At 58.2% G+C, this 27,704-nt stretch overlaps 1 protein-coding gene across 1 annotated transcript; it reads left to right on the plus strand.

Moving 5' to 3' along the window:
• Positions 1 to 22,394: 22,394 nt before the first annotated feature.
• Positions 22,395 to 26,740, plus strand: LOC140418161 (uncharacterized). Its single transcript, XM_072501582.1, has one exon. The coding sequence runs from the start codon at positions 22,418 to 22,420 to the stop codon at positions 23,549 to 23,551; it is 1,134 nt and encodes a 377-aa protein (XP_072357683.1). The 5' UTR covers positions 22,395 to 22,417; the 3' UTR covers positions 23,552 to 26,740.
• Positions 26,741 to 27,704: the final 964 nt, after the last annotated feature.

Genomic DNA, 27,704 nt, shown 5'->3' on the forward strand with positions numbered 1-27,704 from the left:
CCCCGTTTCTCCCTCTCGCTCTCCCCGTTTCTCCCTCTCGCTCTCCCCGTTTCTCTCTCTCGCTCTCCCCGTTTCTCCCTCTCGCTCTCCCCGTTTCTCCCCTCTCGCTCTCCCCGTTTCTCCCTCTCGCTCTCCCCGTTTCTCTCTCTCGCTCTCCCCGTTTCTCTCTCTCGCTCTCCCCGTTTCTCCCTCTCGCTCTCCCCGTTTCTCCCTCTCGCTCTCCCCGTTTCTCTCTCTCGCTCTCCCCGTTTCTCGCTCTCGCTCTCCCCGTTTCTCCCTCTCGCTCTCCCCGTTTCTCCCTCTCGCTCTCCCCGTTTCTCTCTCTCGCTCTCCCCGTTTCTCCCTCTCGCTCTCCCCGTTTCTCTCTCTCGCTCTCCCCGTTTCTCCCTCTCGCTCTCCCCGTTTCTCTCTCTCGCTCTCCCCGTTTCTCTCTCTCGCTCTCCCCGTTTCTCTCTCTCGCTCTCCCCGTTTCTCTCTCTCGCTCTCCCCGTTTCTCTCTCTCGCTCTCCCCGTTTCTCTCCCTCGCTCTCCCCGTTTCTCTCTCTCGCTCTCCCCGTTTCTCTCTCTCGCTCTCCCCGTTTCTCCCTCTCGCTCTCCCCGTTTCTCCCTCTCGCTCTCCCCGTTTCTCTCTCTCGCTCTCCCCGTTTCTCCCTCTCGCTCTCCCCGTTTCTCCCTCTCGCTCTCCCCGTTTCTCTCTCTCGCTCTCCCCGTTTCTCTCTCTCGCTCTCCCCGTTTCTCTCTCTCGCTCTCCCCGTTTCTCTCTCTCGCTCTCCCCGTTTCTCTCTCTCGCTCTCCCCGTTTCTCTCTCTCGCTCTCCCCGTTTCTCTCTCTCGCTCTCCCCCGTTTCTCTCTCTCGCTCTCCCCGTTTCTCTCTCTCGCTCTCCCCGTTTCTCTCTCTCGCTCTCCCCGTTTCTCTCTCTCGCTCTCCCCGTTTCTCTCTCTCGCTCTCCCCGTTTCTCCCTCTCGCTCTCCCCGTTTCTCTCTCTCGCTCTCCCCGTCTCTCCCTCTCGCTCTCCCCGTTTCTCCCTCTCGCTCTCCCCGTTTCCCCTCTCCCTCTCCCCGTTTCCCCCTCTCCCTCTCCCCGTTTCTCTCTCTCGCTCTCCCCGTCTCTCCCTCTCGCTCTCCCCGTTTCTCCCTCTCGCTCTCCCCGTTTCTCCCTCTCGCTCTCCCCGTTTCCCCCTCTCCCTCTCCCGTTTCTCTCTCTTGCTCTCCCCGTTTCTCTCTCTCGCTCTCCCCGTCTCTCCCTCTACCTCTCCCCGTTTCTCCCTCTCGCTCTCCCCGTTTCTCCCTCTCGCTCTCCCCGTTTCTCCCTCTCGCTCTCCCCGTTTCTCCCTCTCGCTCTCCCCGTTTCTCTCTCTCGCTCTCCCCGTTTCTCCCTCTCGCTCTCCCCGTTTCTCCCTCTCGCTCTCCCCGTTTCTCCTCTCGCTCTCCCCGTTTCTCCCTCTCGCTCTCCCCGTTTCTCGCTCTCGCTCTCCCCGTTTCTCCCTCTCGCTCTCCCCGTTTCTCGCTCTCGCTCTCCCCGTTTCTCGCTCTCGCTCTCCCCGTTTCTCCCTCTCGCTCTCCCCGTTTCTCCCTCTCGCTCTCCCCGTTTCTCCCTCTCCCTCTCCCCGTTTCTCTCTCTCGCTCTCCCCGTTTCTCTCTCTCGCTCTCCCCGTTTCTCCCTCTCGCTCTCCCCGTTTCTCCCTCTCTCTCTCCCCGTTTCTCTCTCTCGCTCTCCCCGTTTCTCGCACTCGCTCTCCCCGTTTCTCGCACTCGCTCTCCCCGTTTCTCTCTCTCGCTCTCCCCGTTTCTCCCTCTCGCTCTCCCCGTTTCTCCCTCTCGCTCTCCCCGTTTCTCCCTCTCGCTCTCCCCGTTTCTCTCTCTCGCTCTCCCCGTTTCTCTCTCTCGCTCTCCCCGTTTCTCTCTCTCGCTCTCCCCGTTTCTCTCTCTCGCTCTCCCCGTTTCTCTCTCTCGCTCTCCCCGTTTCTCTCTCTCGCTCTCCCCGTTTCTCTCTCTCGCTCTCCCCGTTTCTCTCTCTCGCTCTCCCCGTTTCTCTCTCTCGCTCTCCCCGTTTCTCTCTCTCGCTCTCCCCGTTTCTCTCTCTCGCTCTCCCCGTTTCTCCCTCTCGCTCTCCCCGTTTCTCCCTCTCGCTCTCCCCGTTTCTCTCTCTCGCTCTCCCCGTTTCTCCCTCTCGCTCTCCCCGTTTCTCCCTCTCGCTCTCCCCGTTTCTCCCTTTCGCTCTCCCCGTTTCTCTCTCTCGCTCTCCCCGTTTCTCTCTCTCGCTCTCCCCGTTTCTCTCTCTCGCTCTCCCCGTTTCTCTCTCTCGCTCTCCCCGTTTCTCTCTCTCGCTCTCCCCGTTTCTCCCTCTCGCTCTCCCCGTTTCTCCCTCTCGCTCTCCCCGTTTCTCCCTCTCGCTCTCCCCGTTTCTCCCTCTCGCTCTCCCCGTTTCTCCCTCTCGCTCTCCCCGTTTCTCCCTCTCGCTCTCCCCGTTTCTCCCTCTCGCTCTCCCCGTTTCTCCCTCTCGCTCTCCCCCGTTTCTCCCTCTCGCTCTCCCCGTTTCTCTCTCTCGCTCTCCCCGTTTCTCTCTCTCGCTCTCCCCGTTTCTCCCTCTCGCTCTCCCCGTTTCTCTCTCTCGCTCTCCCTGTTTCTCTCTCTCGCTCTCCCCGTTTCTCTCTCTCGCTCTCCCCGTTTCTCTCTCTCGCTCTCCCCGTTTCTCCCTCTCGCTCTCCCCGTTTCTCTCTCTCGCTCTCCCCGTTTCTCTCTCTCGCTCTCCCCGTTTCTCTCTCTCGCTCTCCCCGTTTCTCCCTCTCGCTCTCCCCGTTTCTCCCTCTCGCTCTCCCCGTTTCTCTCTCTCGCTCTCCCCGTTTCTCTCTCTCGCTCTCCCCGTTTCTCTCTCTCGCTCTCCCCGTTTCTCTCTCTCGCTCTCCCCGTTTCTCTCTCTCGCTCTCCCCGTTTCTCTCTCTCGCTCTCCCCGTTTCTCTCTCTCGCTCTCCCCGTTTCTCTCTCTCGCTCTCCCCGTTTCTCTCTCTCGCTCTCCCCGTTTCTCTCTCTCGCTCTCCCCGTTTCTCTCTCTCGCTCTCCCCGTTTCTCTCTCTCGCTCTCCCCGTTTCTCTCTCTCGCTCTCCCCGTTTCTCTCTCTCGCTCTCCCCGTTTCTCTCTCTCGCTCTCCCCGTTTCTCTCTCTCGCTCTCCCCGTTTCTCTCTCTCGCTCTCCCCGTTTCTCTCTCTCGCTCTCCCCGTTTCTCTCTCTCGCTCTCCCCGTTTCTCTCTCTCGCTCTCCCCGTTTCTCTCTCTCGCTCTCCCCGTTTCTCTCTCTCGCTCTCCCCGTTTCTCTCTCTCGCTCTCCCCGTTTCTCTCTCTCGCTCTCCCCGTTTCTCTCTCTCGCTCTCCCCGTTTCTCTCTCTCTCTCTCCCCGTTTCTCTCTCTCCCCGTTTCTCTCTCTCCCCGTTTCTCCCTCTCGCTCTCCCCGTTTCTCCCTCTCGCTCTCCCCGTTTCTCCCTCTCGCTCTCCCCGTTTCTCCCTCTCGCTCTCCCCGTTTCCCCCTCTCCCTCTCCCCGTTTCTCTCTCTCGCTCTCCCCGTTTCTCTCTCTCGCTCTCCCCGTCTCTCCCTCTACCTCTCCCCGTTTCTCCCTCTCGCTCTCCCCGTTTCTCCCTCTCGCTCTCCCCGTTTCTCCCTCTCGCTCTCCCCGTTTCTCCCTCTCGCTCTCCCCGTTTCTCTCTCTCGCTCTCCCCGTTTCTCCCTCTCGCTCTCCCCGTTTCTCCCTCTCGCTCTCCCCGTTTCTCCCTCTCGCTCTCCCCCGTTTCTCCCTCTCGCTCTCCCCGTTTCTCGCTCTCGCTCTCCCCGTTTCTCGCTCTCGCTCTCCCCGTTTCTCGCTCTCGCTCTCCCCGTTTCTCGCTCTCGCTCTCCCCGTTTCTCCCTCTCGCTCTCCCCGTTTCTCCCTCTCGCTCTCCCCGTTTCTCCTCTCCCTCTCCCCGTTTCTCTCTCTCGCTCTCCCCGTTTCTCTCTCTCGCTCTCCCCGTTTCTCTCTCTCGCTCTCCCCGTTTCTCCCTCTCGCTCTCCCCGTTTCTCCCTCTCTCTCTCCCCGTTTCTCTCTCTCGCTCTCCCCGTTTCTCGCACTCGCTCTCCCCGTTTCTCGCACTCGCTCTCCCCGTTTCTCTCTCTCGCTCTCCCCGTTTCTCCCTCTCGCTCTCCCCGTTTCTCCCTCTCGCTCTCCCCGTTTCTCCCTCTCGCTCTCCCCGTTTCTCTCTCTCGCTCTCCCCGTTTCTCTCTCTCGCTCTCCCCGTTTCTCTCTCTCGCTCTCCCCGTTTCTCTCTCTCGCTCTCCCCGTTTCTCTCTCTCGCTCTCCCCGTTTCTCTCTCTCGCTCTCCCCGTTTCTCTCTCTCGCTCTCCCCGTTTCTCTCTCTCGCTCTCCCCGTTTCTCTCTCTCGCTCTCCCCGTTTCTCTCTCTCGCTCTCCCCGTTTCTCCCTCTCGCTCTCCCCGTTTCTCCCTCTCGCTCTCCCCGTTTCTCCCTCTCGCTCTCCCCGTTTCTCCCTCTCGCTCTCCCCGTTTCTCCCTTTCGCTCTCCCCGTTTCTCTCTCTCGCTCTCCCCGTTTCTCTCTCTCGCTCTCCCCGTTTCTCTCTCTCGCTCTCCCCGTTTCTCTCTCTCGCTCTCCCCGTTTCTCTCTCTCGCTCTCCCCGTTTCTCCCTCTCGCTCTCCCCGTTTCTCCCTCTCGCTCTCCCCGTTTCTCCCTCTCGCTCTCCCCGTTTCTCCCTCTCGCTCTCCCCGTTTCTCCCTCTCGCTCTCCCCGTTTCTCCCTCTCGCTCTCCCCGTTTCTCCCTCTCGCTCTCCCCGTTTCTCTCTCTCGCTCTCCCCGTTTCTCCCTCTCGCTCTCCCCGTTTCTCCCTCTCGCTCTCCCCGTTTCTCTCTCTCGCTCTCCCCGTTTCTCTCTCTCGCTCTCCCCGTTTCTCTCTCTCGCTCTCCCCGTTTCTCTCTCTCGCTCTCCCCGTTTCTCCCTCTCGCTCTCCCCGTTTCTCTCTCTCGCTCTCCCCGTTTCTCTCTCTCGCTCTCCCCGTTTCTCTCTCTCGCTCTCCCCGTTTCTCTCTCTCGCTCTCCCCGTTTCTCCCTCTCGCTCTCCCCGTTTCTCCCTCTCGCTCTCCCCGTTTCTCCTCTCGCTCTCCCCGTTTCTCTCTCTCGCTCTCCCCGTTTCTCCCTCTCGCTCTCCCCGTTTCTCCCTCTCGCTCTCCCCCGTTTCTCCCTCTCGCTCTCCCCCGTTTCTCCCTCTCGCTCTCCCCGTTTCTCCCTCTCGCTCTCCCCGTTTCTCCCTCTCGCTCTCCCCCGTTTCTCCCTCTCGCTCTCCCCGTTTCTCTCTGTCGCTCTCCCCGTTACTCTCGCTCTCCCCGTTTCTCTCTCTCGCTCTCCCCGTTTCTCTCTCTCGCACTCCCCGTTTCTCTCTCTCCCTCTCCCCGTTTCTCCCTCTCGCTCTCCCCGTTTCTCTCTCTCGCTCTCCCCGTTTCTCTCTCTCGCCCTCCCCGTTTCTCTCTCTCGCCCTCCCCGTTTCTCTCTCTCGCCCTCCCCGTTTCTCTCTCTCGCTCTCCCCGTTTCTCTCTCTCTCGCTCTCCCCCTTTCTCTCTCTCTCTCACTCTCCCCCTTTCTCTCTCTCTCTCACGCTCTCCCCTTTCTCTCTCTCTCTCTCCCCCTTTCTCCCTCTCTCTCTCTCTCTCTCTCTCTCTCTCTCTCTCTCTCTCTCTCTCTCTCTCTCTCTCTCCCCCCCCTTTCTCTCTCTCTCTCTCGCTCTCCCCCTTTCTCTCTCGCTCACTCTCTCGCTCTCCCCCTTTCTCTCTCGCTCTCCCCCTTTCTCTCTCGCTCTCCCCCTTTCTCTCTCGCTCTCCCCCCTTTCTCTCTCGCTCTCCCCCTTTCTCTCTCGCTCTCCCCCTTTCTCTCTCGCTCTCCCCCTTTCTCTCTCGCTCACCCCCTTTCTCTCTCGCTCTCCCCCTTTCTCTCTCGCTCTCCCCCTTTCTCTCTCGCTCTCCCCCTTTCTCTCTCGCTCTCCCCCTTTCTCTCTCGCTCTCCCCCTTTCTCTCTCGCTCTCCCCCTTTCTCTCTCGCTCTCCCCCTTTCTCTCTCGCTCTCCCCCTTTCTCTCTCGCTCTCCCCCTTTCTCTCTCGCTCTCCCCCTTTCTCTCTCGCTCTCCCCCTTTCTCTCTCGCTCTCCCCCTTTCTCTCTCGCTCTCCTCCTTTCTCTCTCGCTCTCCCCCTTTCTCTCTCGCTCTCCCCCTTTCTCTCTCGCTCTCCCCCTTTCTCTCTCGCTCTCCCCCTTTCTCTCTCGCTCTCCCCCTTTCTCTCTCGCTCTCCCCCTTTCTCTCTCGCTCTCCCCCTTTCTCTCTCGCTCTCCCCCTTTCTCTCTCGCTCTCCCCCTTTCTCTCTCGCTCTCCCCCCTTTCTCTCTCGCTCTCCCCCTTTCTCTCTCGCTCTCCCCCTTTCTCTCTCGCTCTCCCCCTTTCTCTCTCGCTCTCCCCCTTTCTCTCTCGCTCTCCCCCTTTCTCTCTCGCTCTCCCCCTTTCTCTCTGCTCTCCCCCTTTCTCTCTCGCTCTCCCCCTTTCTCTCTCGCTCTCCCCCTTTCTCTCTCGCTCTCCCCCTTTCTCTCTCGCTCTCCCCCTTTCTCTCTCGCTCTCCCCCTTTCTCTCTCGCCCTCCCCCTTTCTCTCTCGCCCTCCCCCTTTCTCTCTCGCCCTCCCCCTTTCTCTCTCGCCCTCCCCCTTTCTCTCTCGCTCTCCCCCTTTCTCTCTCGCTCTCCCCCTTTCTCTCTCGCTCTCCCCCTTTCTCTCTCGCCCTCCCCCTTTCTCTCTCGCCCTCCCCCTTTCTCTCTCGCCCTCCCCCTTTCTCTCTCGCCCTCCCCCTTTCTCTCTCGCCCTCCCCCTTTCTCTCTCGCCCTCCCCCTTTCTCTCTCGCCCTCCCCCTTTCTCTCTCGCCCTCCCCCTTTCTCTCTCGCTCTCCCCCTTTCTCTCTCGCTCTCCCCCTTTCTCTCTCGCTCTCCCCCTTTCTCTCTCGCTCTCCCCCTTTCTCTCTCGCTCTCCCCCTTTCTCTCTCGCTCTCCCCCTTTCTCTCTCGCTCTCCCCCTTTCTCTCTCGCTCTCCCCCTTTCTCTCTCGCTCTCCCCCTTTCTCTCTCGCTCTCCCCCTTTCTCTCTCGCTCTCCCCCTTTCTCTCTCGCTCTCCCCCTTTCTCTCTCGCTCTCCCCCTTTCTCTCTCGCTCTCCCCCTTTCTCTCTCGCTCTCCCCCTTTCTCTCTCGCTCTCCCCCTTTCTCTCTCGCTCTCCCCCTTTCTCTCTCGCTCTCCCCCTTTCTCTCTCGCTCTCCCCCTTTCTCTCTCGCTCTCCCCCTTTCTCTCTCGCTCTCCCCCTTTCTCTCTCGCTCTCCCCCTTTCTCTCTCGCTCTCCCCCTTTCTCTCTCGCTCTCCCCCTTTCTCTCTCGCTCTCCCCCTTTCTCTCTCGCTCTCCCCCTTTCTCTCTCGCTCTCCCCCTTTCTCTCTCGCTCTCCCCCTTTCTCTCTCGCTCTCCCCCTTTCTCTCTCGCTCTCCCCCTTTCTCTCTCGCTCTCCCCCTTTCTCTCTCTCGCTCTCCCCGTTTCTCCCTCTCCCCGTTTCTCCCTCTCGCTCTCCCCGTTTCTCCCTCTCGCTCTCCCCGTTTCTCCCTCTCGCTCTCCCCGTTTCTCCCTCTCGCTCTCCCCGTTTCTCTCTCTCGCCCTCACCGTTTCTCTCTCTCGCTCTCCCCGTTTCTCTCTCTCGCCCTCCCCGTTTCTCTCTCTCGCTCTCCCCGTTTCTCCCTCTCGCTCTCCCCGTTTCTCTCTCTCGCTCTCCCCGTTTCTCTCTCTCGCTCTCCCCGTTTCTCTCTCTCGCTCTCCCCGTTTCTCCCTCTCGCTCTCCCCGTTTCTCTCTCTCGCTCTCCCCGTTTCTCTCTCTCGCTCTCCCCGTTTCTCTCTCTCGCTCTCCCCGTTTCTCTCTCTCGCTCTCCCCGTTTCTCTCTCTCGCTCTCCCCGTTTCTCTCTCTCGCTCTCCCCGTTTCTCTCTCTCGCTCTCCCCGTTTCTCTCTCTCGCTCTCCCCGTTTATCTCTCGCGCTCTCCCCGTCTCTCGCTCTCGCTCTCCCCGTTTCTCCTCTCGCTCTCCCCGTTTCTCTCTCTCGCTCTCCCCGTTTCTCGCTCTCCCCGTCTCTCTCTCTCGCTCTCCCCGGTTCTCCCTCTCCCTCTCCCCGTTTCTCCCTCTCGCTCTCCCCGTTTCTCCCTCTCGCTCTCCCCGTTTCTCTCTCTCGCTCTCCCCGTTTCTCCCTCTCGCTCTCCCCGTTTCTCCCTCTCGCTCTCCCCGTTTCTCGCTCTCGCTCTCCCCGTTTCTCTCTCTCTCGCTCTCCCCGTTTCTCTCTCTCGCTCTCCCCGTTTCTCTCTCTCCCTCTCCCCGTTTCTCTCTCTCCCTCTCCCCGTTTCTCTCTCTCGCTCTCCCCGTTTCTCTCTCTCGCTCTCCCCGTTTCTCCCTCTCGCTCTCCCCGTTTCTCCCTCTCGCTCTCCCCGTTTCTCCCTCTCGCTCTCCCCGTTTCTCCCTCTCGCTCTCCCCGTTTCTCTCTCTCGCTCTCCCCGTCTCTCTCTCTCGCTCTCCCCGTCTCTCTCTCTCGCTCTCCCCGTGTCTCTCTCTCGCTCTCCCCGTTTCTCTCTCTCGCTCTCCCCGTTTCTCCCTCTCGCTCTCCCCGTTTCTCCCTCTCGCTCTCCCCGTTTCTCCCTCTCGCTCTCCCCGTTTCTCCCTCTCGCTCTCCCCGTTTCTCCCTCTCGCTCTCCCCGTTTCTCCCTCTCGCTCTCCCCGTTTCTCCCTCTCGCTCTCCCCGTTTCTCCCTCTCGCTCTCCCCGTTTCTCCCTCTCGCTCTCCCCGTTTCTCCCTCTCGCTCTCCCCGTTTCTCTCTCTCGCTCTCCCCCTTTCTCTCTCTCGCTCTCCCCCTTTCTCTCTCTCCCCGTTTCTCCCTCTCGCTCTCCCCGTTTCTCCCTCTCGCTCTCCCCGTTTCTCCCTCTCGCTCTCCCCGTCTCTCTCTCTAGCTCTCCCCGTCTCTCTCTCTCGCTCTCCCCGTCTCTCTCTCTCGCTCTCCCCCTTTCTCTCTCTCGCTCTCCCCCTTTCTCTCTCTCGCTCTCCCCCTTTCTCTCTCTCTCGCTCTCCCCCTTTCTCTCTCTCTCGCTCTCCCCCTTTCTCTCTCTCGCTCTCCCCGTTTCTCGCTCTCCCCGTTTCTCTCTCTCGCTCTCCCCGTTTCTCGCTCTCCCCGTTTCTCGCTCTCCCCGTTTCTCGCTCTCCCCGTTTCTCGCTCTCCCCGTTTCTCTCTCTCGCTCTCCCCGTTTCTCTCTCTCGCTCTCCCCGTTTCTCTCTCTCGCTCTCCCCGTTTCTCTCTCTCGCTCTCCCCGTTTCTCTCTCTCGCTCTCCCCGTTTCTCTCTCTCGCTCTCCCCGTTTCTCTCTCTCGCTCTCCCCGTTTCTCTCTCTCGCTCTCCCCGTTTCTCTCTCTCGCTCTCCCCGTTTCTCTCTCTCGCTCTCCCCGTTTCTCTCTCTCGCTCTCCCCGTTTCTCTCTCTCGCTCTCCCCGTTTCTCTCTCTCGCTCTCCCCGTTTCTCTCTCTCGCTCTCCCCGTTTCTCTCTCTCGCTCTCCCCGTTTCTCTCTCTCGCTCTCCCCGTTTCTCTCTCTCGCCCTCCCCGTTTCTCTCTCTCGCCCTCCCCGTTTCTCTCTCTCGCCCTCCCCATCTCTCTCTCTCTCGCCCTCCCCGTCTCTCTCGCTCGCCCTCCCCGTCTCTCTCGCTCGCCCTCCCCGTCTCTCTCGCTCGCCCTCCCCGTCTCTCTCGCTCGCCCTCCCCGTCTCTCTCGCACGCCCTCCCCGTCTCTCTCGCTCGCTCTCCCCGTCTCTCTCGCTCGCTCTCCCCGTCTCTCTCGCTCGCTCTCCCCGTCTCTCTCGCTCGCTCTCCCCGTCTCTCTCGCTCGCTCTCCCCGTCTCTCTCGCTCGCTCTCCCCGTCTCTCTCGCTCGCTCTCCCCGTCTCTCTCGCTCGCTCTCCCCGTCTCTCCCGCTCGCTCTCCCCGTCTCTCCCGCTCGCTCTCCCCGTCTCTCCCGCTCGCTCTCCCCGTCTCTCCCGCTCGCTCTCCCCGTCTCTCCCGCTCGCTCTCCCCGTCTCTCCCGCTCGCTCTCCCCGTCTCTCCCGCTCGCTCTCCCCGTCTCTCCCGCTCGCTCTCCCCGTCTCTCCCGCTCGCTCTCCCCGTCTCTCCCGCTCGCTCTCCCCGTCTCTCCCGCTCGCTCTCCCCGTCTCTCCCGCTCGCTCTCCCCGTCTCTCCCGCTCGCTCTCCCCGTCTCTCCCGCTCGCTCTCCCCGTCTCTCCCGCTCGCTCTCCCCGTCTCTCCCGCTCGCTCTCCCCGTCTCTCGCTCTCTCTCTCCCCGTCTCTCGCTCTCTCTCTCCCCGTTTCTCCCTCTCGCTCTCCCCGTTTCTCCCTCTCGCTCTCCCCGTCTCTCTCTCTCGCTCTCCCCGTCTCTCTCTCTCGCTCTCCCCGTTTCTCTCTCTCGCTCTCCCCGTTTCTCTCTCTCGCTCTCCCCGTTTCTCCCTCTAGCTCTCCCCGTTTCTCCCTCTCGCTCTCCCCGTTTCTCCCTCTCGCTCTCCCCGTTTCTCCCTCTCGCTCTCCCCGTTTCTCCCTCTCGCTCTCCCCGTTTCTCCCTCTCGCTCTCCCCGTTTCTCCCTCTCGCTCTCCCCGTTTCTCCCTCTCGCTCTCCCCGTTTCTCCCTCTCGCTCTCCCCGTTTCTCCCTCTCGCTCTCCCCGTTTCTCTCTCTCGCTCTCCCCCTTTCTCTCTCTCGCTCTCCCCCTTTCTCTCTCTCCCCGTTTCTCCCTCTCGCTCTCCCCGTTTCTCCCTCTCGCTCTCCCCGTCTCTCTCTCTCGCTCTCCCCGTCTCTCTCTCTCGCTCTCCCCGTCTCTCTCTCTCGCTCTCCCCGTTTCTCTCTCTCGCTCTCCCCCTTTCTCTCTCTCGCTCTCCCCCTTTCTCTCTCTCTCGCTCTCCCCCTTTCTCTCTCTCTCGCTCTCCCCCTTTCTCTCTCTCGATCTCCCCGTTTCTCGCTCTCCCCGTTTCTCTCTCTCGCTCTCCCCGTTTCTCGCTCTCCCCGTTTCTCTCTCTCGCTCTCCCCGTTTCTCGCTCTCCCCGTTTCTCGCTCTCCCCGTTTCTCTCTCTCGCTCTCCCCGTTTCTCTCTCTCGCTCTCCCCGTTTCTCTCTCTCGCTCTCCCCGTTTCTCTCTCTCGCTCTCCCCGTTTCTCTCTCTCGCTCTCCCCGTTTCTCTCTCTCGCTCTCCCCGTTTCTCTCTCTCGCTCTCCCCGTTTCTCTCTCTCGCTCTCCCCGTTTCTCTCTCTCGCTCTCCCCGTTTCTCTCTCTCGCTCTCCCCGTTTCTCTCTCTCGCTCTCCCCGTTTCTCTCTCTCGCTCTCTCCCGTTTCTCTCTCTCGCCCTCCCCGTTTCTCTCTCTCGCCCTCCCCGTCTCTCTCTCTCTCGCCCTCCCCGTCTCTCTCGCTCGCCCTCCCCGTCTCTCTCGCTCGCCCTCCCCGTCTCTCTCGCTCGCCCTCCCCGTCTCTCTCGCTCGCCCTCCCCGTCTCTCTCGCACGCCCTCCCCGTCTCTCTCGCTCGCTCTCCCCGTCTCTCTCGCTCGCTCTCCCCGTCTCTCTCGCTCGCTCTCCCCGTCTCTCTCGCTCGCTCTCCCCGTCTCTCTCGCTCGCTCTCCCCGTCTCTCTCGCTCGCTCTCCCCGTCTCTCTCGCTCGCTCTCCCCGTCTCTCTCGCTCGCTCTCCCCGTCTCTCTCGCTCGCTCTCCCCGTCTCTCCCGCTCGCTCTCCCCGTCTCTCCCGCTCGCTCTCCCCGTCTCTCTCGCTCGCTCTCCCCGTCTCTCTCGCTCGCTCTCCCCGTCTCTCTCGCTCGCTCTCCCCGTCTCTCTCGCTCGCTCTCCCCGTCTCTCTCGCTCGCTCTCCCCGTCTCTCTCGCTCGCTCACCCCGTCTCTCTCGCTCGCTCTCCCCGGCTCTCCCTCTCCCTCTCCCCGGCTCTCCCTCTCCCTCTCCCCGGCTCTCGCGCTCGCTCTCCCCGGCTCTCGCGCTCGCTCTCACCGGCTCTCGCGCTCGCTCTCCCCGTCTCTCCCTCTCGCTCTCCCCGTCTCTCCCCCTCGCTCTCCCCGGCTCTCGCGCTCGCTCTCCCCGTCTCTCCCTCTCGCTCTCCCCGTCTCTCCCTCTCGCTCTCCCTCTCCCCGGCTCTCCCTCTCCCTCTCCCCGGCTCTCGCGCTCGCTCTCCCCGGCTCTCGCGCTCGCTCTCCCCGGCTCCAGCGCTCGCTCTCCCCGGCTCTCGCGCTCGCTCTCCCCGGCTCTCGCGCTCGCTCTCCCCGGCTCTCGCGCTCGCTCTCCCCGGCTCTCGCGCTCGCTCTCCCCGGCTCTCGCGCTCGCTCTCCCCGGCTCTCCCTCTCGCTCTCCCCGTCTCTCCCTCTCGCTCTCCCCGTCTCTCCCGCTCGCTCTCCCCGTCTCTCCCGCTCGCTCTCCCCGTCTCTCCCGCTCGCTCTCCCCGTCTCTCCCGCTCGCTCTCCCCGTTTCTCCCTCTCGCTCTCCCCGTTTCTCTCTCTCGCTCTCCCCGTTTCTCTCTCTCGCTCTCCCCGTTTCCCTCTCTCGCTCTCCCCGGCTCTCCCGCTCGCTCTACCCGTCTCTCCCGCTCGCTCTCCCCGTCTCTCCCGCTCGCTCTCCCCGTCTCTCCCGCTCGCTCTCCCCGTCTCTCGCGCTCGCTCTCCCCGGCTCTCGCGCTCGCTCGCGCTCTCCCCGTCTGTCCCGCTCGCTCTCCCCGTCTCTCGCGCTCGCTCTCCCCGTCTCTCGCTCTCTCTCTCCCCGGCTCTCGCGCTCGCTCTCCCCGGCTCTCGCTCTCTCTCTCTCTCTCCCCATAGTGAGAGGGAACCGGTTGTCAGACAGGAAATGAACAATGGAATTTAACCGGTGTTTTCCCAAATGGCCGTCAGTGACAGTAAGATTAATCGGGCGGTGAAAAAGGCGTAGGGCTCTCGAGCCTTTATCAATCGGGGTAGAGATTACAGAAGCAGGGAGGGTATGTTGGAGTTGGGGAGGCCACAGCTGGAGTACCGTGTTCAATTCTCGTCGCCACATTGTAGGAAGGATTACGAGGGGCCTGGACCGGGTGGATCGGGAGCAGCTGTTCCCCTGAGTTGAAGGGTCGGTGACGAGGGGGACACTTGCTCAAGGTGAGGGGCGGGAGATTCAGGGGGGGTTTGAGGGAAACCTATTTACCGCGAGGGCGGTGAGGGTCTGGAACTCACTGCCTGGGAGGGGGGGTATTGGCCGGTTGCCTCACATCCTGTTAGAAAGTACCTGGGTGAGCGCTCGGCAACGTCTTAACGGTCAAGGTTATGGACCAAGTGTTGGCAAATGGGGTTAGGCGGGCATGTATCGGAGCAGACTCGATGGGCCGAATGGCCTTTTCTATGCTGTCTTATTCTGCGAGGATCACTGTCTTATTCTGCGAGGATCAGTGCTGGGACCCCAGCTATTCCCAATCCATATTAATGATTTGGATGAGGGAACACAATGGAATATCTCCAAATTTGCGGATGGCGCCTTGCTGAGTGGGAAGGTGAGCTGTGAGGAGGACACAGAGACGCTTCAGTGGGATTTGGACACGTAGAGGTGAGTGGGGAAAATGAATGGCGGATGCAGTTTAGCGCGGATGGATGCGAGGTTGTCCACTTTGATAGCAGAAACGAGAAGTCAGATTATCATCTGAGTGGCTATAGATCAGGAGAGGGGAGTCTGCAACGAGACCTGGGTGGCCTCGTCTACCAGTCGCTGAAGTGTTGCTAATTTTGTTCTCTTTATTTGCTCTGAATATGGCGGTCAATATGGTCCCCTTCCTTAATTCTAATGACGTTTTGCTCTACAGTCGCAAGGTATCTCTCGATACCGCCACAAGGTTCAGACCGAATACTGATCAAAGACTCGATACACCAGTTAGTTAGTTCAAAGTCAACTGCTTATTTATTTGCACACACCGTTAAATATACTCATGCGTGAAATACGACAGACTGATCTATCACTACTGCTAAAGCCTATACTTAGCTTCGGGCGCCCACTCAGTCAGAGGAACAATGGCCGTTGTTCGGTTCTGAGGCCGCTGTGGTCGAAGTGGTGAAGGGGAACAGCTAAGTTTGTCTATCTCGTAGCGTTGACCTTGGACTTACTTGTTGGGTGCAACTGTTGGGCAGGTCTCTCCCCGGTGAGAGCTGGAGCCAAGAGAGCGATGCTCTCTTGGGGGACCATTCTTGTACCCACAAGGGGGCTTCGCGCGCTTTTGGGCGGGCCTTGAACTTGGCCCCAATTAATTGGGGCCGTTTCCCAATCGTTCCTATCGATGTTCCTCCTATAGCGGGGTGGGTGCCCTGATTGCTGGGCGTGTCCTAGGTGGCCGTTGGTCTGCTTTGTTCTAGTCTCCTCTGGCGCCGGGGTGTCTGCCTTCGTATCGTTGACCCAAATGTTACTTCTTTGTTCCCATTAGTATGCTAATGGCTTTGCAGTCTCGGTCTTGTCTGGGAGCTGCGGCTCCAATCAACAGACCAACCACGCACCTGCTTGCTTTCTCAGTGTTGTCCATTTTCCCTGCATTCTTTGCAAAGTGTCCATTTTGTAATTGGGAAGTGGCCGTCCCAGATGGCTACAGAAGGTAAGCACGCAGGTACAGCAGGCGGTGAAGAAGGCCAATGGTGTGTTGGCCTTCATTGCGAGAGGTTTCGAGTATGGAAGCAGGGATGTGTTGCTGCAATTGTACAGGCCTTGGTGAGGCCACACCTGGAGTATTGCGGGCAGTTTTGATCTCCTTCTCTGAGGAAGGACGTTCTTGCTCTCGAGGGAGTGCAGCGAAGGTTTACCAGACTGATTCCAGGGATGGCGGGACTGACGTACGAGGAGAGATTGAATCGGTTGGGATTGCATTCACTGGGGTGAAGAAGAATGAGGGGGGTAATCTCCTAGAAACCTATCAAATTCTAACAGGCAGCATGATAGCACAGTGGTTAGCACTGCTGCCGAACAGCACCAGGGTCCCGGGTTCGTTTCGCGGCTTGGGTCACCGTCTGTGCGGATTCTGCACGTTCTCCTCTTCCCCCCCCCCCCCCCCCCCCCCCCCCCCCCCCCGGTGTCTGCGTGGGTTTCCTCCGGGTGCTCCGGTTTCCTCCCACAAGTCCCGAAAGATGATGTGGAAATGCCGGCGTTGGACTGGGGTGAGCACAGTAAGAAGTCTGACAACACCAGGTTAAAGTCCACCAGGTTTGTTTCGAATCACTAGCTTTCGGAGCACTGCTCCTTCCTCAGGTGAACGAAGAGGTGGGTTCCACACACACACAGCACATATCGACAAAGTCAAATATGCAAGGCGATACTTTGAATGCGAGCATTTGCAGATAATTAAGTCTTTACAGGTCCAGACATTGGGAGGATAAACACTGTAAAGACTTAATTACCTGCAAATGCTCGCATTCAAAGTCTCACCTTGCATCAAAGACAAAGAACAAAGAAAAGTACAGCACAGGAACAGGCCCTTCGGCCCTCCAAGCCCGTGCCGACTATGCTGCCCGTCTAAACTAAAATCTTCTACACTTCCGGGGTCCGTATCCCTCTATTCCCATCCTATTCATGTATTTGTCAAGATGCCCCTTAAATGTCACTATCGTCCCTGCTTCCACCTCCTCCGGCAGCGAGTTCCAGGCACCCACTACCCTCTGTGTAAAAAAAACTTGCCTCGCACATCTCTAAACCTTGCCCCTCACACCTTAAACCTATGCCCCCTAGTAATTGGCCCCTCTACCCTGGGGAAAAGCCTCTGACTATCCACTCTGTCTAGGCCCCTCATAAATTTTGTAGACCTCTATCAGTTCGCCCCTCAACCTCCGTCGTTCCAGTGAGAACAAACCGAGTTTATTCAACCTCTCCTCATAGTTAATGCCCTCCAGACCAGGCAGCATCCTGGTAAATCTCTTCTGCACCCTCTCTAAAGCCGCCACATCCTTCTGGTAGTGTGGCAACCAGAATTGAACACTATACTCCAAGAATATAGAGTTAATGAACTTATAGAATGTAGTTTCCTAGAACAGTATGTGATGGAACCTACGAGGGAACAAGTGGTCCTAGATCTGGTCCTGTGTAATGAGACAGGATTGATTCAGGATCTCATAGTTAGGGATCCTCTCGGAAGGAGCGATCACAATATGGTGGAATTTAAAATACAGATGGAGGGTGAGAAGGCAAAATCAAACACTAGTGTTTTGTGCTTAAACAAAGGAGATTACAATGGGATGCGAGAAGAACTAGCTAAGGTAGACTGGGAGCAAAGACTTTATGGTGAAACAGTTGAGGAACAGTGGAGAATCTTCCAAGCGATTTTTCACAGTGCTCAGCAAAGGTTTATACCAACAAAAAGGAAGGACGGTAGAAAGAGGGAAAATCGACCGTGGATATCTAAGGAAATAAGGGAGAGTATCAAATTGAAGGAAAAAGCATACAAAGTGGCAAAGATTAGTGGGAGACTAGAGGACTGGGAAATCTTTAGGGGGCAACAGAAAGCTACTAAAAAAGCTATAAAGAAGAGTAAGATAGATTATGAGAGTAAACTTGCTCAGAATATAAAAACAGACAGTAAAAGTTTCTACAAATATATAAAACAAAAAAGAGTGGCTAAGGTAAATATTGGTCCTTTAGAGGATGAGAAGGGAGATTTAATAATGGGAGATGAGGAAATGGCTGAGGAACTAAACAAGTTTTTTGGGTCGGTCTTCACAGTGGAAGACACAAATAACATGCCAGTGAATGATGGAAATGAGGCTATGACAGGTGAGGACCTTGAGATGACTGTTATCACTAAGGAGGCAGTGATGGGTAAGCTAATGGGGCTAAAGGTAGACAAGTCTCCTGGCCCTGATGGAATGCATCCCAGAGTGCAAAAAGAGATGGCTGGGGAAATTGCAAATGCACTAGTGATAATTTACCAAAATTCACGAGACTCTGGGGTGGTCCCGGCGGATTGGAAATTAGCAAACGTGACACCACTGTTTAAAAAAGGAGGTAGGCAGAAAGCGGGTAATTATAGGCCAGTGAGCTTAACTTCGGTAGTAGGGAAGATGCTGGAATCTATCATCAAGGAAGAAATAGCGAGGTATCTGGATGGGAATTGTCCCATTGGGCAGACGCAGCATGGGTTCATAAAGGGCAGGTCGTGCCTAACTAATTTAGTGGAATTTTTTGAGGACATTAACAGTGCGGTAGATAACGGGGAGCCAATGGATGTGGTATATCTGGATTTCCAGAAAGCCTTTGACAAGGTGCCACACAAAAGGTTGCTGCATAAGATAAAGATGCATGGCATTAAGGGGAAAGTAGGAGCATGGATAGAGGATTGGTTAATTAATAGAAAGCAAAGAGTGGGGATTCATGGGTGTTTCTCTGGTTGGCAATCAGTAGCTAGTGATGTCCCTCAGGGATCAGTGTTGGGCCCACAACCGTTCACAATTTACATAGATGATTTGGAGTTGGGGACCAAGGGCAATGTGTCCAAGTTTGCAGACGACACTAAGATGAGTGGTAAAGCAAAAAGTGCAGAGGATACTGGAATTCTGCAGAGGGATTTGGATAGGCTAAGTGAATGGGCTAGGGTCTGGCAGATGGAATACAATGTTGACAAATGTGAGGTTATCCATTTTGGTAGGAATAACAGCAAAAGGGATTATTATTTAAATGATAAAATATTAAAACATGCTGCTGTGCAGAGAGACCTGGGTGTGCTAGTGCATGAGTCGCAAAAAGTTGGTTTACAGGTGCAACAGGTGATTAAGAAGGCAAATGGAACTTTGTCCTTCGTTGCTAGAGGGATGGAGTTTAAGACTAGGGAGGTTATGCTGCAATTGTATAAGGTGTTAGTGAGGCCACGCCTGGAGTATTGTGTTCAGTTTTGGTCTCCTTACTTGAGAAAGGACGTACTGGCACTGGAGGGTGTGCAGAGTTGATTCACTAGGTTAATCCCAGAGCTGAAGGGGTTGGACTACGAGGAGAGATTGAGTAGACTGGGACTGTACTCGTTGGAATTTAGAAGGATGAGGGGGGGATCTTATAGAAATTTATGAAGGGAATAGATAGGATAGATGCGGGCAGGTTATTTCCACTGGTGGGTGAAAGCAGAACTAGGGGGCATAGCCTCAAAATAAGGGGCAGTAGATTTAGGACTGAGTTTAGGAGGAACTTCTTCACCCAAAGGGTTGTGAATCTAGGGAATTCCTTGCCCAGCGAAGCAGTAGAGGCTCCTTCATTAAATGTCTTTAAGATAAAGAGAGAGAGTTTTTTGGAGAATAAAGGGATTAAGGGTTATGGTGTTCGGGCCGGAAAGTGGAGCTGAGTCCACAAAAGATCAGCCATGATCTCATTGAATGGTGGAGCAGGCTCGAGGGGCCAGATGGCCTACTCCTGCTCCTAGTTCTTATGTGGCCTAACTAAGGTTCTACACAGCTGCAACATGACTTGCCAATTCGTATACTCAATGCCCCGACCAATGAAGGCAAGCATGCCACCTGCCTTCTTGACTACCTTCTCCACCTATGTCGCCCCTTTCAGTGGCCTGTGAACCTGTACACCTGGATCTCTCTCTGCCTGTCTTTGACTTTGTCTGTATGTGCTGGGTTCGTCGAACCCACCCCTTCATTCAACTGGGGGAGGAGCAGCGCTCCGAAAGCTAGCGATTCGAAACAAACCTGTTGAACTTTCACCTGGTGTTGTAAGACCTCTTACAGTCCAAAGATGTGCCGGTCAGGTGCATTGTCCATGGTAAATTCATAGAATCTACAGTGCTGAAAGATTGCATTCGGCCGATCAAGACTGCACTGGCCCTTGGAAAGAGGACCGTGCACCCTATCCCTGTAGCCCAGTAACCCTACTTAACCTCTTTGGACGCTAAGGGAAATTTAGCACGGTCAGTCCACCTAACCTGCACATCTTTGGACTTTAGTGAGTGTCCCAGAAAAAGGATGGGGTTGGGGGGATAGGAGGACTGGAGAGAGTTCCTGGTGTCGTGAGGGCCCATTTGTAGGGGGCCAAAGGAGGTTTCAGAGATAGGGAGAGTTTTCGGGGGCTGGAGGAGGTTACAGAGATGGGGAGGATTGTAGGGGGCCGGAGGAGGTTACAGAGATAGGGAGGGTTGTAAGGGGCTGGAGGAGGTTACAGAGATAGGAAGGGGTGTAGGGGGCTGGAGGAGGTTACAGAGATAGGGAGGGTTGTAGAGGGCTGGAGGAGGTTACAGAGACAAAGGGATTTAGGGGGCTGGAGGAGGGTACAGAACTCGGGAGGGTTGTAGGGGGCTGGAGGAGGTTACAGAGACACAGGGATTTAGGGGGCTGGAGGAGGTTACAGAAATAGGGAGGGTTGTTGGGGCTGGAGGAGGTTACAGAGATAGGGAGGGTTGTAGGGGCTGGAGGAGGGTACAGAAATAGGGAGGGTTGTTGGGGCTGGAGGAGGTTACAGAGATAGGGAGGGTAATAGAGGCTGGAGGAGGTTACAGAGATAGGGGGGGCTGGAGGAGGTTACAGAGATAGGGAGGGGTTGTAGGAGGCTGGGGGAGGTTGCAGAGATAGGGAGGGTTGTAGGGGCTGGAGGAGGTTACAGAGATAGTGAGGGTTGTAGGCGACTGGCGGAGGTGACAGGGTTGTAGAGGGCTGGAGGAGGTTACATAGACACAGGGTTTTAGGGGGCTGGAGGGGGTTATAGAAATAGGGAGGCTTGTAGGGGGCTGGAGGAGGTTACAGAGATAGGGAGTGTCGTAGGGGCTGGAGGAGGTTACAGAGATAGGGAGGGTTGTAGGGGCTGGAGGAGGTTACAGAGATAGGGAGTGTTGTAGGGGCTGGAGGAGGTTACAGAGATAGGGAGGGTTGTAGGGGCTGGAGGAGGTTACAGAGATAGGGAGGGTTGTAGGGGGCTGGAGGAGGTTACAGAGATAGGGATGGTTGTAGGGGCTGGAGGTTACAGAGATAGGGAAGGTTGTCGGGGGCTGGAGGAGGTTACAGAGATAGGGAGGGTTGTAGGTGCTGCAGGAGGTTACAGAGATAGGGCGGGTTGTCCGGTCTGGAGGAGGTTACAGAGATAGGGAGGGTTGTCGGGGGCTTGAGGAGGTTACAGTGATAGGGAGGGTTGTAGGGGCTGCAGGAGGGTACAGAGATAGGGAGGGTTGTAGGGGGTTGGAGGAGGTTACAGAGATGGGGAGCGTAGTAGGGGATGGAGGAGGTTACAAAGATAGGGAGGGTTGTAGGAGGCTGGAGGAGGTTACAGTGATAGGGAGGGTTGTAGGGGCTGCAGGAGGTTACAGAGATAGGGATAGTTGTAGGGGCTGGAGGAGGTTACAGTGATGGGGAGGGTTGTAGGTGACTGGAGGAGGTTACAGAGATAAGGAGGGTTGTACAGGGCTGAGGAGTTTACAGATATAGGGAGGGTTGTCGGGGCTGGAGGGTTACAGAGATGGAGAGGGGTGTAGGGGACTGGAGGAGGTTACAGAGATAGGGAGAGTTGTAGGGGCTGGAGGAGGTTACAGAGATAGGGAGGGTTGTAGGCGACTGGAGGAGGTTACAGATAGGGTTGTAGAGGGCTGGAGGAGGTTACATAGACACAGGGTTTTAGGGGCTGGAGGGGGTTATAGAAATAGGGAGGGTTGTAGGGGGCTGGAAGAGGTTACAGAAATAGGGAGGGTTGTTGGGGGCTGGAGAAGGTTACAGAGATAGGGGGGTGTAGGGGGCTGGAGGAGGTTACAGAGACACAGGGATTTAGGGGGCTGGAAGAGGTTACAGAAATAGGGAGGGTTGTAGGGGCTGGAAGAGGTTACAGAAATAGGGAGGGTTGTTGGGGGCTGGAGAAGGTTACAGAGATAGGGAGGGTTGTCGGGGGCTGGAGGAGGTTACAGAGATAGGGAGGGTTGTAGGGGCTGCAGGAGGTTACAGAGATAGGGCGGGTTGTCCGGTCTGGAGGAGGTTACACAGATAGGGAGGGTTGTAGGGGGCTTGAGGAGGTTACAGAGATGGGGAGCGTAGTAGGGGATGGAGGAGGTTCCAGAGATGGGGAGGGTTGTAGGGGGCTGGAGGAGTTTTCAGAGATAGGGAGGATTGTAGGAGCTGGAGGAGGCTACAGAGATGGGGAGGGTTGTAGGGGCTGGAGGAGGTTACAGAGATAGGGAGGGATGTCAGGGCTGGAGAAGGTTACAGAGATAGGGAGGATTGTAGGAGCTGGAGGAGGTTACAGAGATAATGAGGGTTGTAGGGGGCTGGAGCAGGTTACAGAGATAATGAGGGTTGTAGGGGGCTGGAGCAGATTACAGATATAGGGAGGGTTGAAGGGGCTGGAGGAGGTTACAGAGATAGGGAGGGGTGTAGGGGGCTGGAGGAGGTTACAGTGATAGGGAGGGTTGTAGGGGCTAGAGGAGGTTACAGAGATGGGGAGGGTTGTAGGCGACTGGAGGAGGTTACAGATAGGGTTGTAGAGGGCTGGAGGAGGTTACATAGACACAGGGTTTTAGGGGGCTGGAGGGGGTAATAGAAATAGGGAGGGTTGTAGGGGGCTGGAGGAGGTTACAGAGATAGGGAGGGTTGTAGGGGATGGAGGAGGTTACAGATGGGGAGGGTTGTAGGGGGCTTGAGGAGGTTACAGTGATAGGGAGGGTTGTAGGGGCTGCAGGAGGGTACAGAGATAGGGAGGGTTGTAGGGGGTTGGAGGCGTTTACAGAGATGGGGAGCGTAGAAGGGGATGGATGAGGTTCCAGAGATGGGGAGGGTTGTAGGAGCTGGAGGAGGTTAAAAAGATGGGGAGGGTTGTAGGTGACTGGAGGAGGTTACAGATAGGGAGGGTTGTGGAGGGCTGGAGGAGGTTCCCGAAATAGGGAGGGTTGCAGGGACTGGAGGAGATTACAGAGATAATGAGGGTTGCAGGGGGCTGGAGGAGGTTACAGAGATAAGGAGGGTTGTTGGGGGCTGGAGGAGGTTACAGAGATAGGGAGGGTTGTACAAGGCTGAGGAGTTTACAGATGTAGGGAAGGTTGAAGGGGCTGGAGGAGGTTACAGAGATAGGGAGGGTTGTAGGGGTTGGAGGAGGTTACAGAGATAGGGAGGGTTGTAGGGGCTGGAGGAGGTTATAGAGATAGGGAGGGTTGTAGGGGTTGGAGGAGTTTACGGAGATAGGGAGGCTGGGGAATTAAACGCGATGAGTTGATGTGTGCTGGGACAGTTTAATTGCCAAATCTTTAGTCCAAATCTGGACCGAGCCAGTCGATTCGCACTCTCCTCCCAAGCGGTAGAAATTGTTGTTTGATTTCCTGTTGAATCTCGCGTTTCCGCCCTTGCTCTGCCTTACTTTTTTCCTCCTTTTTGTTTGTGTGTTTTCCAGCATGTTGGAAGCGGAGGACTTCCAGACGGGCGGCTCGAGCCGGGAGGACGCGGAGTACCGGCGGGCGGAGGCGGAGGCGGCGGTGGACAAGCTGTACATCTGCTCGGGCTGCGGCCTGGCCTTCAGCCAGTCCCTGGAGCAGCTGGGCCACAACTGTGAGCGGGTGGCAGCCGCGGCGACGGAGGGGGCGTACCGCTTCCTGTACCCGGTGCTGCCGGCGCCCGGCGGCGGGGACAAGCCCGCCCTGTGCGTGGGCTGCGGCCTGGCCTCCGCCCGGGAGGGCCACCGGTGCAGCCGGGCTCTGGAGCGGCCCTGCCGCTTCGTCTACCCCGGGCCGCGGCACGCCGTGGCCGGCAAGCTGTACCCCTGCCTGGCGTGCGGGCGCATTTTCGGCCGCTCCTCCAACCTGGCCAGGCACCGGCGCAGCCACACGGGCGCCCAGCCCTACCAGTGCGGCGACTGCGGCAAGCGGTTCAACTACCCCTCGGAGCTGGAGACCCACCAGCGGGTGCACACCGGGGAGCGGCCCTTCACCTGCTCCGTGTGCGGCAAGGGCTTCACCCAGTCGTCCAACCTCCTGACCCACCAGCGGGTGCACACCGGGGAGCGCCCCTTCACCTGCTCGCTGTGCGGCAAGGGCTTCACCTGCTCCTCCAAGCTGCTGACGCACCACCGCGTGCACACCGACGAGCGCCCGTTCGCCTGCCCGGAGTGCCGCAAGCGCTTCAAGAGCTCCAAGGAGCTGATGATGCACCAGCGCATCCACACGGGCGAGCGCCCCTTCCGCTGCGCCCACTGCGACAAGCGCTTCACCCGCTCTGCCGACATGCTGACCCACCAGCGGGTGCACACCGACCGCCGCCCCTTCGCCTGCCCCGCCTGCGGCAAGCGCTTCAAGAGCTCCAAGGAGCTGATGCAGCACGAGCGGGTCCACACGGACGAGCGCCCCTTCCTCTGCGGCCACTGCCCCAAGCGGTTCATGTACTCCTCCAACCTGCTGAGGCACCAGCGTATTCACCTGGAGCGGGGCGACCCACTGCAGCCTCCCCCGCCCGCGCCCTCTCCCCCGCCCGCAACCCTGTCCCTACCCCAACCCCGGGTCGGAATCGAGCCGCTCGTAAACCCCAACTGCTGAGGCCTCCGCGATGGGGGAGAGAGAGAGCGTACAGGTGTGAGAGAGGGAGAGAGAGTGTACAGATGTGAGAGAGGGAGAGAGAGCGTACGGATGTGAGAGAGAGGGAGGGAGTGAGGGAGAGAGAGAGAGGGGAGCGTATGGGTGTGAGGCAGAGGGAGCGAGAGAGGGGGAGAGAGAGCGCACGGATGTGAGAGAGGGAGAGAGAGCGTACGGATGTGAGAGGGAGAGAGCGTACGGGTATGAGAGAGAGCGGGTGAGAGAGAGAGTACGGGTGTGAGAGGGAGCAAGGGAGAGCGAGTATGGGTGTGGAAGAGAGAGTGTACGGATGTGAGAGAGAGGGAGTGAGGGAGAGAGAGAGAGGGGAGCGTATGGGTGTGAGGCAGAGGGAGCGAGAGAGGGGGAGAGAGAGCGCGCACGGATGTGAGAGAGGGAGAGCGTACGGATGTGAGAGAATGGGAGTTAGGGAGAGAGAGGGGAGCGTATGGGTGTGAGGCAGAGGGAGCGAGAGAGGGGGGGAGAGAGAGCGCACGGATGTGAGAGAGGGAGAGAGAGCGTACGGACGTGAGAGAGAGGGAGGGAGTGAGGGAGAGAGAGAGAGGGGAGCGTATGGGTGTGAGGCAGAGGGAGCGAGAGAGGGGGAGAGAGAGCGCACGGATGTGAGAGAGGGAGAGAGAGCGTACGGATGTGAGAGGGAGAGAGCGTACGGGTATGAGAGAGAGCGGGTGAGAGAGAGAGTACGGGTGTGAGAGGGAGCAAGGGAGAGCGAGTATGGGTGTGGAAGAGAGAGTGTACGGATGTGAGAGAGAGGGAGTGAGGGAGAGAGAGAGAGGGGAGCGTATGGGTGTGAGGCAGAGGGAGCGAGAGAGGGGGAGAGAGAGCGCGCACGGATGTGAGAGAGGGAGAGCGTACGGATGTGAGAGAATGGGAGTTAGGGAGAGAGAGGGGAGCGTATGGGTGTGAGGCAGAGGGAGCGAGAGAGGGGGGGAGAGAGAGCGCACGGATGTGAGAGAGGGAGAGAGAGCGTACGGATGTGAGAGGGAGAGAGCGTACGGGTATGAGAGAGAGCGGGTGAGAGAGAGAGTACGGGTGTGAGAGGGAGCAAGGGAGAGCGAGTATGGGTGTGGAAGAGAGAGTGTACGGATGTGAGAGAGGAGAGAGAGAGAGGGTGAGAGAGAGCGGGTGAGAGAGAAAGAGAGTACGGGTGTGAGAGGGAGCGAGGGAGAGAGAGTATGGGTGTGAGAGAGAGGGAGAGAGAGTGTACGGATGTGAGAGCGGGGGAGAGAGAGGGAGAGAGAGCGTACGGATGTGAGAGAGCGGGAGTGAGGGAGAGAGAGGGGGGGAGCGTACGGGTGTGAGAGAGGGAGAGGGGGAGAGAGAGAGCAGACGGATGTGAAAGGGAGAGAGAGCGTACGGATGTGAGAGAGGGAGTGAGGGAGAGAGAGAGGGAGCGTACGGGTATGAGAGAGAGAGCGTACGAGTGTGAGAGAGAGAGAGCGTACAGATGTGAGAGGGAGTGAGGGAGAGAGAGAGGGAGTGTACGGGAGGGAGAGGGGGAGAGAGAGAGCGTACGGGTGTGAGAGAGAGGGCGCACGGGTCTGAGAGAGAGTGAGACAGAGAGGTGGGAGAGCAAAGGAGAGAGAGAAAGCGTAGGGGTATGAGAGAGAGAGAGGTGGGAGAGCAAAGAGAAATGAAATGAAATGAAAATCACTTATTGTCACAAGTAGGCTTCCAATGAAGTTACTGTGAAAAGCCCCTAGTCGCCACATTCCGGCGCCTGTTCGGGGAGGCTGGTACGGGAATTGAACCCGCGTTGCTGGCCTCGTTCTGCATTACAAGCCAGCTGTTTAGCCCAATCAGGGAAAGAGGGAGATGAAGAGGTGTGTAGAGAGAGGGAGAGTGCAAGAATGGGGGGGAGAGAGATAGACTGAGCTACAGAGGGAGATGGAGAGGTGTGTAGAGGGAGAGCGCAAGAATGTGGTGGGAGAGAGATAGACTGGGCTACAGAGGGAGAGAGGGAGATGGATCAGAGAATCCCTACAGTGTAGAAAAAGGCCATTCGGCCCATTGAGTCTACTAAGGGCAATTTAGCTCGGCCAATCCACCAGACCTGCACATTTTTGGACTCGTCTTTAGAGAGAGAGAGAGAACGAGGGGGAGAGAGGGAGATGGAGGTGGGGCATAAGATCGGTAGAACAGAGAGAGGGGGAGGGAGTGATGAGAGGGAGAGAGAGACAGCCAAAGTGGAGAGAGGAGGAGACGGGGCTTGGGAGTATGAGAGAGCGACAGAATGGGGGAGAGGGAGAGGGAAGTGGAGAGAGATAGAAACGTGAAAAATTACAAAGTGGAAAGGAAGAGGGAGACCAGGGAAGAGAGACCGAGTGGGCAACAGAGGGATGGGGAGAGCAGGTGTGTGTACAGCGAGAGCGCGGGAGAGACTGAATGAGAGAAATGGCGAGGGGAGAGAAATGCCGAACGAGATGGGCCCTCCCACTTAACCCCCCCCCTCTCAACTCCTGAATTAAACAAATCACTGCCCCCTCGCCTCGAGCCTTGCAAACTCCCGGGCAAGACGAAAAGAAAGCGGATTGAAACTGGCCGACGAGGGAGGGAGACCCCAAACTTGGAAAATCTTACCTGAGCTGGATCACTCCGGCCCACGCCTCCCCCGCCACCCTGCCCCGCAACGGCTGATGCCCACCTCTTACCGGGACACTGCTCATGCACGGGATACCCCCCCCCCACCTCCCTCCATCCTCGAGGCGCTGTTGGGAGAGACATTTTTGTATTTTAAAAAAACAAAACAAATGTCCGTCTGTCTCGCCGACATGGGAACGGACTATTTCGCCCGCTTGCTCCCGTTTCCCGGGACTCTATGGGGGGGCGGGAAATGGCTTCCAGGACCGGACGGCGATCGGTCGGCCTTGTCCGGCCTGACTTCAACGGTTATCGCCTCAATTTTCGAGGGTGGTGAGGCCTCAAAGAGAGAGAGAGAGAGAGAGAAAGTATGTTTTCCCGCGCGTTTGGCAGCGAGGTCAAATCCGGGCCTAGGCCCTTGGGCCAGGCCGCAGCCTTTGACGATCAACTTTAGCTGGAACGCCTGGAACTCTCGGATTTAAATTGTGCGGGGACGAGGGAGGGTTAATTTCAGACTGTGATCTGGGACAGAGAGAATCTGCGGGGGGGGGTAGCGAGGGGGCAGGGGGGGGGGGGACGCATCTTCGAATGTGGTAGTTCAGGCCCCGCCCAATGCTTTTCGCGAAGGGGCTTAAGTACAGGAGCGAGGATGTCTTGCGGCGGGGGGGGGGGGGGGGGGTGGGCAGGATAGGGGGTAGGACAATTTAGGACTGAGAGGAGAAACTCCTCACTCTAGGGCGGTGAATCTATGGGACCCCCTACCCCAGAGGCGGCCGAGTCACTGAATATATTTAAGAAGGAATTGGAGTAGATTTCGAGACTCTTCAGGGCGCCCAGGGTCGTCGAGATTGGGGGGGGGAGTGGAACTAGTTCGGGTTCTCTCTCGCGGAGGATCAGAGCAGACTCGAGGGGCCGAATGGCCACCTGTGATGTCGGGGACGTGCTGACCGAGCCAGCGATGCGCCAGGTCCCGTGAATGAATGACAAAATATTCATTGGGTTCGGTTTCCACCGCCCGCCACGCGCCTGGGTCACGGGTAACGATACTGCCTCGTTTGTTTTTTTTGTGCAATATTCATATCGCGATCCGCTCCTCCAATCTCCCAGCGTAGCTGTGTGACTCCTGTCTCTCTCTCTCTCTCTCTCTCTCTCACGGCCTACAGTCGCTCAGCCGACATTCCTCTCAAACGTTGCCTGGTGGTTCGGCGCGTCAAAATGGCTGCCGCTGGCTGGGCAGGGCGAGGCCCCACATCCGGGCGACGATTGCGGTTGGGGCCCTAAGCGATGCCGGCACGCGCCGAGGTGGCCCGGAGGCACTTTAGAAGCGCACCGGGGGGGGGGGGGGGGGTAGGAGGGGGGGGGGGGTCTCCTTCCTGTCGGTGTTCTGTCTCCGCGCGCGGACTGTCTCCCACGATTGTAACCGCTCGCGTTTTATTTCAGTATTAAACAGCCAGCCTGACCTGACCCGTCAAACCTCTTTGCGTCGTCCTGTTGCGCGTTGCGTGGAGTTTTACTGTGC

Source organism: Scyliorhinus torazame, chromosome 5 (genome assembly GCF_047496885.1).
Source record: "Scyliorhinus torazame isolate Kashiwa2021f chromosome 5, sScyTor2.1, whole genome shotgun sequence".
NCBI classification, from domain to species: domain Eukaryota; kingdom Metazoa; phylum Chordata; class Chondrichthyes; order Carcharhiniformes; family Scyliorhinidae; genus Scyliorhinus; species Scyliorhinus torazame.